General features: G+C 39.9%; 1 protein-coding gene across 1 annotated transcript in view; it reads right to left on the reverse strand.

Moving 5' to 3' along the window:
• The window catches only part of LOC103049250 (transient receptor potential cation channel subfamily V member 6-like), an 81,649-nt gene that overhangs the window by 19,234 nt on the left and 48,501 nt on the right, over window positions 1–13,914 (reverse strand). Inside the window, exons 2-8 of the mRNA XM_007432870.4 lie at window positions 9,773–9,870; window positions 9,223–9,345; window positions 6,846–6,986; window positions 4,272–4,370; window positions 3,170–3,345; window positions 1,212–1,358; window positions 53–265 (exon numbers count right to left, since the gene is read on the reverse strand). Of these exons, the coding sequence (XP_007432932.1) occupies window positions 53–265; window positions 1,212–1,358; window positions 3,170–3,345; window positions 4,272–4,370; window positions 6,846–6,986; window positions 9,223–9,345; window positions 9,773–9,870 (997 nt within the window). The remainder of the gene's footprint in view (window positions 1–52; window positions 266–1,211; window positions 1,359–3,169; window positions 3,346–4,271; window positions 4,371–6,845; window positions 6,987–9,222; window positions 9,346–9,772; window positions 9,871–13,914) is intronic.

Consider the following 13,914-nt stretch of genomic DNA (forward strand, 5'->3'; position numbering starts at 1 on the left):
AAAGTTATAGGTGATTTTTACATTTTTAATAGACTCATGTTAAAGAACCTACCTGCAAAAGTTTCTGAACATAGATTGTGTTATCCCTTTCATTTGTTCTGTTGCAGCTCCGCTCTTTCAGTGGCCGGTAGACACAACACATTGTGAAGCAAATCATGTACAGGACGTAGAATAAGGCCAGAATGCAGAAATATGGCCGTCCATATTTATTCCACTTCAGGCTTACCAGCTCATTCACAGGAGTAAGGTCGAGGATCCTTCGGGCCTGAGGGATATAAAGTAGCCTGTGTTCAGCCTTTTTCTTAGAAACAAATAATTCTCAAAGATCGGAAAAGCAGCCCTGAAGGGGGGTAGTTGGATCATTTTTAAAAGAATGCATTCCACCTGGAGAATGAATTGAAAGATTCAATGTTTCTCATTACTTGGAGATGGAGTGCTGCATTTCTGGTTAGCAGCCTTCACTATGTAAAAATGGAAAATGGATAACACTGATTGTAAAGATGGTAAGGATGAAGATGATAGCAAAAGCAGAATATAGCTTGAAGTTGTGGGAGATTTTTGAGCAGGGATAACCATTCACGGCTCATATATACTAAAAATGCCACATTCAAGACCCAGTTCCCATGCTAGTTGGTAGCATTATTTCCTTCAATTGTTTTAAACACGGCATGTTCTAATCAGCAACCAACATGACCATGAGAGTGGCATAGGGTACAAGTGGTCCTTAGCTCTCAGTAAAGATTAGGCAAATATATTTTTTTTGATCACAGGGTGACCTTAGGAAAGCTGTTCTCTCTTTCAGCTTGCACTGTTGGTAATGCAGGGATAGTCACGGTGTCTACTTTAAAGGTTTGCTTTGAATAATATTGAGAGAATGCACCTGAAATTCTTTGAACACTCAATACAGCAATGGCTTTCTTACTTTAGTTGATCAGAAAACTTTCATTGTTGAAATCTTCTACTCTTTGGAGATCTTTTTGTACGAGAGCTCATCAGTCAGAAAATCTCCAAATGTCTGCCACAGAATCTCCAACATGTTGCAGACATTGAAGGCATCCAACACTGTCTTATGGATGCACTTTGAAAAATAAAATGTAGAAAAGAATCTGCATTCAGAAAAGATGATCTGCTCTTACTGAATAAACTTGACTTTCCACTAGGAAAGCACTTTGAGAAAAATCATTCAGCAGCCTCTCCCTCCAACAAAATACCTCTCTCTTTTTTGTGGTGACAATAAGTTCCAGGAGAGATTGATCATCACCCCATGAATCAATTTCTGTAAGGTCATACAAGGTTGACGTCAAAGGCCCCAAAGTCCATAGGATGTGTTTTTTTCTTTGCATTAGGTGCTGGAACATCTGGTTTGGAGAAAAGAAAAATTTCAGTCAGCCTGGACCCTTGTGTTGAAGGGGCATTTGCTCCCACACCTGATATCTGTCATAATGCTTCTCTCTTTTAATGGTAGATTTACCAAAATGCAAGCCAATAAAAAAGGTAGAGAATATAATGAAACCATCAATAACGTGCCTTACATAGCTGGATTCATAGACGTCTTCCTGCATTTAACTAGCCTCTCTATTTGAGGGATTGTCTATTTTCTTTGGTTTGCCTGCTCTGTGCATTCCAGTAGAATTGGCTCTGTTTGGGCCCACCAATTAAATGGTGTCATCTAGCAGGACCCAGGAAGCGGGCCTTCTATGTCACAGCACTTGCCCATTGGAACAGCATTCCCCAGAGATTCATACAGCCTTCAAGCAATTGTTAAAAACTTGGCTTTTTTCCCAGGCCTTGGGTTATGTGTTGACATGGATCCCTTCAAAATGAGGGAGATGTGGAAGAAAATTATGCTTTTCTCTCAAATGAGTGTTGTCTTTTTATATAACATTGTCTTTTTTTAATTTTGTGAAACAACCCATAGTTGGGTGGCCTGGAAATTTGATAAACTTCCACCTTGAAATGGAATTTCCTGTCCAGAACACACATGCCAAATATGCTATACTAATATTTATAACTGTATATTTGTATGCGGCTTTATTTTAATGTAGTGTCACAAGCCAATTACTTAAGGTTAGGGTCACTAGCCTTTAGTTCTTTCATGCTAATAAATGTTTGCTCTGATGTTTTTTTTTTGCCCAGGTATTTGGGGTTTCCCCTGGTAAATCAAATCATTTAGTCTTTTATACCACAGCAGCTCAGAAAGGCTGATGTACTGTGCTGGACTAGGATCAAGGAGATCCTGGATTTGAGTCCACCCTCAGGTCACCAGAGGACTATGGGTCAACCATTGTCTCTCAGTTTGACTTTACACTGAGCTTTTATTGTGGGGAAAATATGGAACAGAAAGCTCTATGTTTCACCAACGTGAGCTCTTGGTGAAAAGGAATGTTATCAATCAAATAAATGAATAAATAAAATAAAATGGTCAGGAAAAAAATGTTAGTTAAAAAATATGTATAGGCTGCATTTCAATTTGCTCAGTGATGTACTAAAAATTAAGATCAAAGATTAAATAGCTCCAAAACGGAGGGGAACCTAGCAATCAGCCTTTAAAATCCAACCCCTGAAGAGTGAGGGAAAAGTATCATTTTACTGCCTGCCAGAAGGGAGCCATGAAGGGGCTAATCAAGCTTTGCCAGAGTTGGCAATATGTTGTTTTTCTCCTTTGTGCAGCCCCTTGCCAAGCTCACAACACATCCTCCTCCAGTTTTACAAGGAAGGAGATGATTGATAGTTTTCCCTACAAGATTTTAAAGACACACATTCAAGAAGGAGAAGTGCTTGGCAGTGGCAAGTAATAAGACTTGCCATCCCCACTGTACAAGTTGGGCTAAGAGCTTTCAAAGGAAATCTGGCAAGATTCCTCTCAAAGAGGTCATGGATCTTCCCCACCTTCATTCAGGGAGGCTTTGAAGTCTGCAGTTCATTGGAAAGTGAGCCCAGAAAAGGGACGAGATAAGAACAATCCTACTGCCTCACTGGACTTAGAGACAACTATCTGAGCCATCAGGATGCTTACTGAATATACATCACTTGTAGCTTTATTTTGTTTTAGGGTCTTACGGTTTTATTGTAGACCTAGTTTGAACACCTTTAAATCATTCTGAAAAAGTGGCATATACCTCAAATCAGAAAGAACAAAAACAAGTAGTCAAGAAACTACGTTACTCACCAAGGTGTTGCCCTCCACCCCAGCCAGTTTAAATGGGGTGAGTCCCTCATAGTTGAGGACTGCATCCAGGTCACCCAAACCCTTCTCTTTCTTGCCATAACAAAGGAGGAGATCGTATATTTGACATGCAGATACCTTGTTAGGCTGGAGGGCTAAGATGTGGAAGACTGAATTACCTGTCAGGGATAAACAGAAAGAAAATTCATCCCTGTATCCTAAGGAGAAATTGGTAAATCATTGATCCTTGTTCAGACTCTTCAACCTTCTGTTTTGGCTTTGCAGGAAAAGGAGCCCAACATTAAAATCTGAAGAATGGAGTTTCATGCATTGAATATTTGTGCAAGAAAGTTTTGGCTGCTGTATGATTTGGAACACACTTTTTAATTTTTAAATTAAGAGATTCCAGGCCAAGTTGTTTAAACAACAGGGTCACCCAAACCAGCTGTAGTCAGTTTGTATCATTTTGGGCAACCAGAGGAGGATGCATCTTTTCAAGATTCAGTGTATGAAATGCGTATAGCATCTCTCTTCATAAAAAGCAAATACAATACAGAAAAGAATCTTCTAACACATTATGTATTCAAATACATAATCCTTGTCTGCATTCTGAAGTGATAATTGCTTAAAACTGAACAATGTGATTCTTCTGATCATGTAGCTTGGCTCTTAAAGCTAGTTTAGATCATCTGCATTTTTTTCAGCATTTGCTTTAGGCTTCACATATACATGTGACAGTCTCATGCTTCCATCCCCTGCAACTTGAGGTTATAGTTTTCCATGACCAGCAAGGTTACTTGGGTGTTTTTTGGGGACAAAGGAATGCAGCCTGAAGCCAACCTCTCTCCCCCAACCCCCCACAAACATGATTACTCTATAGGTCAGAAAGGGGCCTTGGTGACTTCTGCAAGAAGGAGCACTGTACTAGATAATATTGAGCTACACAACTGACCCAGGAGTAGCTGCCTACATCTGCAGCATACTATTAATGGCAGGAAGCATGGGAGGGAGTTTCCCTTACTCAAGGGAGGAGTTGCATAGAAGCACCTTCTCTTCCCACACACATGCCCTTAATATATGTGTAGGCCCTTTGAGGAAAGCATACCGAGGGAATCCTGCACTTGAATGTTAGCACCATGTTCAATTAGCAACTGCACGATTGCTTCATTCCCAGCACATGCTGCAAAAGACAAAATGTGTTCCCCTGAGAAAGAAAGAAAAAAAGAAAAGGGAGATTATTTTTTTCAACATTTAAGCTTGAAAATATTCTTGAGCAACATATCCAAGACAAAAATAGTAAGTACATGCACACGTACACCCTACATATACATGGCATCTATTGTGATTACATATTTATATTTCATTACCATTACACCAGTGTTACTAATACAGATCTTTTAATATTATACTACTGCATTAAGAAAAATGTCATCTCCACTGTCGTTAAACTAATCCAGATAATCTCTGAGAATGTACATTTCCCAAAAGAATTGGAAATTAGTTGGAATATAAGCAGCCAAAGGAGGAGGAGGATGGCAGAATCTGGAGATACCCGCCTTTCATTCACACCCTCTCTCTGGAGTGTTACAATTTACTCACAGTGAAGATTAATGAAGAGTCATTACCAAAATGCTCGAAAATTGATCTATTAAGCATGGCTTAATTACGGCCTGAAACAGGTAATGGGGGAGCTCTCTAAGCATAGCGTGGCCAATCTTCAGCTCCACTGCAGCCAACTGGGATATCTGGATTGCTGTTGGCTGGGTATTTAGCTGTTGTTGGGGGGGAATGAGTCTCTGAATCAAAATACCAGAGAAAACCAGAGGTGGAACAGCTTGCTAATAGCTAAAGTAGATCCATTTATCTGAATTGTAGTGGAATTCGACTGAAGAACATGACATCCCTAGGGAAAGTCAAAGTAATGGCATAGGAACACACAACTTATGCTAGGGATGGACAAATCAGTCTACATTGATTTGTATCCCTGCTACACGTTCTTGTCCCATGGGCCTAACTGCTAATTTCTTTCTTTTTAAAAATGCACAAAATTATTATTCCAATCGGCTTTCAGAACCATATTTTCTCTCAAAATAAGCAGTTTTCAAAACACGTTGATGCATTTTTTTTTGAAAAGAGAACATGCAGGAAGCATGAAAGCTGCTGTTTTAGTCCACACATCAGATCGAATTAGTTCTTGATGAGAATTTGCCAATTCCTCCCATGGATGTACCAGATTTTAACCAATGTGGCCTTCTCTAAATAGGTTAGGAGTTGGTACCAGGACTGGGAATTCTCTGTTAAGAGATTTTCAGCATACTTCACTCCTTTTAACAATAGTTCCTTGGGAGCAATCAGACGATAGCCATTTCAGAAAGGGGTGCAGATGCTTCCCTAGCCGTTGACTCAACTCTCACCTCAACCATGAATTCATTATGAGGTGTCCTTAATATCTTTCCCTTAGCCTCTTCAGTGGGAACAGAACAATATCAGCCTACCTTATACAAGGATTGCAAATGCTATTGAAATAATGCAACTTGCCAGCTATATCAAAATAGTTTATTTGCAACTTTAAGGAAAAAATAGGCAGTGATAATAAAATTATAGACTACTATGAGAAGAAAACATACTTCTCTTATATCTGGCATCGGTGTTTCCCTCCTATGTATGGGCTAGTTTTCACTTAAATGAGAAAGCTGTTTGCTAAAGATGCATAACACAAGCTAAATTCAGTTTGCCTCATAGGGCAAAATGATCATTACTCTATTTATTAACTTGTTTTTTTTTTAATTTACTTCTACCCCGCCACAATCAAATAATTATTGGCAGCATGTAGGCTATATAAATAAAAATTAAAATATCCATGCTGAGGTTAAAAACCAACCAAAACAGCCTAAGAATGATAGCAATAAACATTAGCCCCCATGTAGAAACAAAAACAAGATCAAAAATTAAAACAAGAATAAACTTTTTAGTCACACATATATCCCTAGGAACACAAAAACATACTGAATCTCACTATTACTCTTGTTTTAAAAGCTTTTAAAACTGGCTGGGGATGCCGGCTGGGGAATTCTGGGAGTTGAAGTTTACCCATCTTAAAGTTGCCAAGGTTGAGAAACCCTGGCTTACACAGTCCTAAGGCTTAGTGCTGGTTTGGGCAGTTGGATGCAAACTGCTGAGTGGGAATGAGAAAAGCTATACCCTTAGATTCTCTTTCTTACAAAACTATTTTGAAAAGACTACACAACAGTCTTGTCCTCCTTTACATCTGGAGACGTTGGGTTGGTTGATGACTTCATGCTCCTCAATGGAGGACTGATTGTGACAATGAGCAAGTAAAAGCTGCCATCTAAATCAGGCGCCATAGACGGAATTCCTGTTTTTATCAGACCACTGCAAGAAAAGTGATTTTCCAACTAGCCTTGCTCCTCAAAGCGATCCTCCTGACCCACCACTTGCAAGATAACCACAGGGACCTTCAGTGACAGAGGCATAATAATTGAGAGGACCACAGTCTCTTGGAGGAGAGCACCTTGTGTCTCAGAACACAACTGCCAACTGCAGGAGGTGGGCTCAAATGACAAAATGCTCCTCTTTACCATACTGTTTCCTCCACATATGTAAGGTATAATGCAAATTGCAGATTATCGAAAAAGAAGGTGGTTGACTGCAGACGTACCAAAATAGAAAAGACTGTCACTTCTTCGCCTGAAAACGTATCCAGTGGCACGTGGTCCATTTATATCTGCTCCCTTCTCAAGCAAAGCTTTCACCAAGTCCAGGTTTTTGTTTATCACAGCTATGTGAAGAGCTGTCTCCCCTGAAATATACAACATTAGCAAAGACCCTTGTAGACCCTTGAAATTCCATATATATATATATGTGTGTGTGTGTGTGTGTGTACACACACATACATATTAAAGTATATGCTTAGGCATGCATTTTCATGGACTATAATCTATTTCATCAGATTATCATGGCCTCTAGTGACACTGACTCCAGAAAGTCATCAAAACTAATCATTAGTCTTTTTCAATTGCGATCCTTTGAATTGAATCCCATGTTGGACCAAGAAGTGCTACTAGCCACTGATCTTAACTAATAGATCTCAGATTTTTCTTATGAAGAGGGAGCCCCCAAAGAGACTTTTCCTGTCTGTTTCATGAAATCTATAGCCCTCACACATCTAAAAGAAGTTGGCATTACAGAAAAAGCCTGCAACAAGAAGTAGTAGGCTTATAACAAGGCAAATTTTGGCAGTCTATTCAAAGGAAGGACTAGGGCTAAAATAATTGCCTGCATTCTAGCTAAAAGATTGGGTTTTGGACCATAGAGAATCTAATCTGGTCCATCATATCTATTGAGACTTTGTATTCTGCTTCAATCCAGATTGCTCTAATTGTCTTCCTCTAGGCAGCACCTTCTCTCCCTGATGGGACCAGAAGAGAAATGAGGACAACTGTACTCCACAAAATACAAAGTTACAAGAATGTTGTTAGACTTTAAGGTATTGTAAAATTCTCTGTTCTTTCCTCTGCAACAGAAACTGGTTATTCCTCTGGAAACTATGATCAGCCTCCTGGGCAGCTTTTGTATGATGAATCTAGTTTATAAGTTAGTAACTCATGAACAACATAAATACATATTTTAAATCACTTATAGTTTATATCAGCCTCATGCATTTTCAAAGAAGTTCATCTGGGTTAAATGCAGAAGGGAATTGAATTTGATTCAGTGTTAGTACGGAGGCTGGATTTAATTATTAATGCAATTGCAAAGTTAATTGCCGTTAAAAATGAATACTCAGGTTCTCATTCAAGAGTTTTAATGTTTAATGCACTGCTTAATATTCCATCTTGAATTTCTTAGAAGATACTTCTCAGGGGCCTGGTATGAGGCAGTGGCAAAAAGGCTGAACTGTGAGGTCCTTGATTCAGATCCCTCCATGAACTCCCTAAATGGTCTAGGGCATCTGTTCTTAGCATCAGCACCTACATTGACAATATGGAGCTAACAATACTTTCCTACTTTGAATATGTAGTACTTTAAGTTACACTATTATATCCACTTACATTATGATATCATCAGTTGTATTTTTTATTCCTTTTGTAATAATCTCTAACATGGAATTAGTCTTCTTTTGCTATTGTCTTAACACTGAGGATTCTAGGGATTCCACCAGAATCAGAAAAATGTCTTTCCATCAGAATCACAAACATTTCCATCAGAACTGCAAGCCTGGATTGCTTTCACTTACAATGAGTCATTTTGTTGTCCATGTATATAATTTAGTTCTTTCCATTTCTTTTTGTTCTTATCATTTGGTGTCATTTGAAAATTCAAATACTTCACTGTTCATCTCAAATTTCAAATTGTTTATGGAACAAGTAAAACATTGGTTTACAACACAGATCAGGTGCTCAGACATACTGCCACTTTAAACAAAGCAAATTACATTTTCAGATGCACACTCAGTTTATATGGCAAGTTATTAGCCAAGTGAGCTATAAACATGTCCCATACGTCTCAAACACATATCCTATAACATACCCAATATTTCACTGTTGCTGGGCATTGTAGAGGAAAATTGGACCCATATGGCTAAATTATCACAATTTATTGTAGAATAGGTTGCCTGTATGCATCTAAAGTCACTCTTCTCAACTGCTATTTAGCTCTCATGCTCAATAAAATATGCATTGAAGTGCAGCCTTCACATGGGAAAGTCAGCCTCTGTACATTAACCCACTGAGATGGTGTTCCACCATGCCTTACTGTCATCTGAAGACTTGGAAGTGGGCCTGCATAGTAATTGGGGAAAAGTTATGGAACATCCTGCCATGAGTAGTTCCATTAGTTTTTTTTTCTATAGTTAGGTATCATGAAAAGACCTAGTTCTATTTCAATAGAGTTTCAGAAAAATATATTCTGGGATTATTTATTTTTTCCCTTTTGTGAGCAGAAACATGATTAATTATGTTTATGATCACTGATTTTTTCTTCACTGAGATTTTATTCATAGCGTGAGACATAAATCCAAAAATCGTAACAATTACCAGCATACAGCTCAGAGGTCACAGGTTCATTCACAAGTTCTGGAGCTGCACTGATCAGGAGCTGAGCAGCTTCTAAGTTATTGTATAATGCAGCTACATGAAGAGCTGTCTCCCCAACAGCACCTACAGACAGGGTCAGAGAAAGAGAAGATGTCATGTGACATTGCAGTGATCTGGTGAGGGTCCCCCTAGAGATAGCCACAACTAGTTTACACATGGCAGTTGTGTTTACAGATCACAACAGGTATAGTGCTGACCACTTCTATTCCTCAGATCTCCTGTCATCCAAAAAGCAGTATGTGGCCTCTCTCCTGACAGGCGATGTGAATGCTCCTGAAGCAGGACTTAACCACACACGTGCCTTCTGGATTCATGAGGGGCAAAAATTCTGTTTCCCACAAGGAAGGCCAGGAAGTTCGAGGCATTTAGCCATCCTGCTCCTTGGCACACACCAACCAACCGCACATGTCTACCACCATCACTTCTTCACTCCAAACTGTGCTTTCTCTTAATAGGCAACGGGGCCATAATGAGTAGGTTGGACCACTACCTCGTTCATGAAGATCACAGGTATGGCTAGCTACCAGCTTCCGGATGGCTGAGGCATCATTTTCTTTTGCAGCTAGGAGGAGGGGAGATTCACAGATCCTGAACCAAGGAGGAACAAAAGGTAACAAATTCAGAATACTGTAGGTTACAATTCACATAGGAATATCTTCTCATCATATCAGCTGTTGTCTTTCTAAACTAGGAAAATTATTTTTAATCATAAAGCAATGAAAAAAAGCCAAGAAATACAGATATATATTAAAGATGGTATGCTACCATCTTTAACAGGTCATCTTCAATCAAAGGCCTGCCATTTTTTAATTTTAAAAGGTGGGAGTGTTATTTTGCCTAAACATTATATAGAGGACTTAACATGATAACTCAGCTAGACTCTTCCTCTCAATATCTACAAACAGAACCAGTGGTGGCACAATGGTTCTGAAATTCCCCATGGTTTCAGAAGAAATTAACTTCAACTATCTTAGAACTCTTCCAAAAAGTCACATTAAAGTGCTATTCACTGATCCTTGAGCGGGTGGGAAGGTATGCCAGCATAAATTGTGCTTCCCCACTGCCACTCTTTAAAATCGAGCCGGTGAAGAGTATTGTCCTTACACATCTGTTGCGGATCAAGTTAAAGAAAAGAGTTGATGGATGCTCCCAGCTTCATTTCTGCTGGTGAGGAAATGACTCCCCAATCACACTTGCTAATGTGGAGTAGAATGGAACTGAGCAATAAGCGGGTGCTTAGAAAAGTGCATGGCCCAACTAACAGGTCACGGGTACAGTGGGGTGCTCAGGATGAAGCACTTCCAGTGCTCGTGCTCAGCACAATGGCTGCTCTGCACTTGTGACCTTTGGGCTATTTCTGAACAGGGGTCTAGTTCTGAACAACAACTAAACCCATCTTTAAAAATAGACTACAATGGTACCTCTAGTTACGAACTTAATCCGTTCCGTGACTCTGGTTGCAACTCGAGTTGGTTGCAACTCGAGGTAAAGTTTCCCATAAGGTTCAATGTAAATACGGTTAATCCGTTCCGCCCTCTGAATTTGGTCGCACCATGAGGCAAATTTCCCCCATAAGGTTCAATGTAAATATGGCTAAACAGTTCTGAAACATATGCATTTTATTTTTAAACCTCAAAAACCTTCCAAACGCCACAAAGACCATCCAAACGCCACAAAACACACCACAAGCCTCACCGAACGTTTCCTTGCTACCGCGATCTCGCTCACAGGAAGCCGTGACAGCGTGGCAGCAGGGAAAATGGCCGCGGATCCAGTTCGTAACTCGAGGCGGAGTTCGCAAGTAGAGGTAAATTTTTGGGGCTGGAGCTGGTAGTATCTTGAAAAATTCGTAAGGAGGGGCGTTCGTAACTCGAGGTACCACTGTATATGACAGCTGATAGGCATAAAGGAGGGATATGGGGAAAAACTATCTTCTATCCCTGAGTAGTTCTACAAGGGAATTATGGTGACCACCAAGTCCAGTTCCAACTGACAACACTGGCTGACAACACTCGGAATAGCCAGTGGATGGTCATGAAAAAGATACATTTGTGATTGGCCCACTTGAAATAACCTCATCATGGCCACCAACAGCCCTAACCATGGCCACCAAACATAAAAATTATAGCCACATGAAACCCCTTCATGGCAGAAGCAATAAGAAGCCTGTAATGCACCCAGAACTAGTAACACATGTGAGAGGAAAATTTTAGTAGCCTTTTGTATGTTTTAATGTTAATTTTGATTGCATTTAATAAAGCCAAGTTAGCTAAAATGTGACCTGTAGGGCAATAACAGGAAATATGTAAACTTGCAAGACTAAGCAAACTGCTGATAGGAAAAGATGTGACAAGGGAAGTATGGTAAAGTATGGTAAAATCAGCACCAAGGAAGTTATGATTCACTTGCAAATCCTGGGAGTCATGTCTGTGGTTTGTGGATAAAAAGGATTGCAAAGAGGGGGTCGGTGCCACACGGCTAAGCTGTCTTACCTGACCGCTTGATCGTGATGGTCCGCATTGCAATGTGAATCTAAGTAAGTACCTTGTATGCTATTGGTTGAACTTTACTTGCCTATTGAACTAACTTTTAATAAAGCTTTTAGAACTTTGAAGTGACTTATGTTATGGTGTATCTGTCTCCCGTGTTTAATGAGGTTTTTTCCCTGACACACACAACTGGCAGAAGCCAATTTTTTTTTTCCTGATTCAAATCACATTTCTGTGTGGCACAGGACTCTCTCTCAAGAGCCCTGGACTTATTTAAAAATACAAGCCTAGCATTTTTTTAAAGGAGTGTTAACCATGTGTTTCTAAGGAGCTCACATAAGGCCTGACAAGCATTTTGGAAAGTCCTCTTCTGACATTATCTGGGCAGGTGCCTCTGTGAAAGCCAGGTATCGAGACTCTCTTCAGACCAAGCCCAAATGGCCGGGGAGGGGCGGGGGCGGGGGGCTGCTCACAGCAGCCTCAAGTGGCCAGTAGAAATGGGCAGATCCCAATCTGCAGGTGCATCAGCAATGCATCATGGGTAAGGCCTGGCAGATCAATTCCATGGCAGAACATGTATCAAGACAAGCTGCTCTAAAACTAGAACAGTTAAGGATGACTTTAAGCTGGCTCAGCTGTGGGCTAGGGATGAAACAAAGGCAACACCATGAGGACATGGCAGAAAAAAGCAATCACAGGGGCACTCTTGTGCCAAGTTAGGGAGATGTGAGGAGGACCTCTTAGTCTTGATTCAGCCCATCTTCTTTTTCAGACTACGACTAAACCCAAACAAATTAAATTAAGTAAATAAATCTGGTCTTTCAGAGCCTGGTTACCCATTACATTCACCATGTGAAGAATCCAAGCTTGCTTTTGTTGCTGAGAATCTGAACCAATGTGTACCTAAAGCAAGTAACAGTTTTAAAAAGTGTTGCATTTACAATCAATACGTGTACATTTCTCTGTCAAGTTACTGGCTCCATCTAAAATATTGCAGTCATCAAAAACAGTTTATTTAATTTTTTTACAACCATTTATAGAGGCATGACTTTCTTTCAGCTTCACATATTCAAAGAACGATTGTGGGAATTAGGTTCCTTCCCTTCATACAGAAAACAAGACATCAGAGGAAATGCTGGGATAGTAACTTTCTCTTTGACATCTGGAAGGAAAGGGCTACTTAATCTCACTTGGAAACGATACTGTCAATCTTTTGAGGTAGATCAAGCTAGGAAACCAAATCGTACAGGCTAATACAACTTTTATTATAGAGCTATTGTAACAGAATCTTGCAAGTTTGAATGTGCTTCCCCCCTCTGTTACCTTATCTTCGTGAGAACTAGGGAGGGGCTTGTCTGAGACGTTTTCTCAGGTTACAGTTCTGATTGGGACTCAGATTTCTTTTATCTGACCATTGTCTTGATTGTGGTTCTTCCTCCTGTTCCTCAAGGTTATACCTTCTTTCCATTACAGATACTGTCCAGACAAAATTCACTTTCAATAGCTGCCTCCATGCGTCATAAAGATATCAAGTTGATGGGAGGTTATATTACTGCCTTTTCCCCATTGTTTAAGATGAGTGGCCATAGAAATTTAGGAAATTTATATGGCCACCCATCTTAAGCAAATAACTCTGTGCCACTCATAATGCAAAACAATAAAAACAAGATAAACACAAAAGCAACAAACATAATAAAATGAAAGGCAAAGTCCAAAAGCCGATGCATCTCACACCTAAGCCTCAATCACAGATTCACCAATATCAAGCTCGGCTAACAATTCAGCCCTCGTGCCTATGGGAAAAATCAGGTTTTTACCGCCTTCTGGAAAGCCAACAGGGTTGGACCATCTGGATTTCCATGAGGAGGCTGTTGTATCTCAGCCCTCAACACTTTATTCAATGTTCCTGTGAAACATGCAAGAATCACCCAGGAATGAAAAGGAGCTTGTACACTTGGTTGCCTCTGACTCCAAAACAAAATTTGAGAGACTGAAGCCTATCAGAGGTCACTTATCCCATATTAACAGGAGTTATTTTATCATAATGCCAGCATGACGCCTTTGTAAAAGATCTAACTTCTTCACAACATGACAAAGTAAACACCAAGGCCCACAAATGGTGGAGGTTTGTCCATCTAGGCTA

The sequence above is a fragment of the Python bivittatus genome, unplaced genomic scaffold (assembly GCF_059951505.1).
Source record: "Python bivittatus isolate LINGU-HERP-01145 unplaced genomic scaffold, Pbiv_v1 ctg000270_np1212, whole genome shotgun sequence".
Classification (NCBI taxonomy): domain Eukaryota; kingdom Metazoa; phylum Chordata; class Lepidosauria; order Squamata; family Pythonidae; genus Python; species Python bivittatus.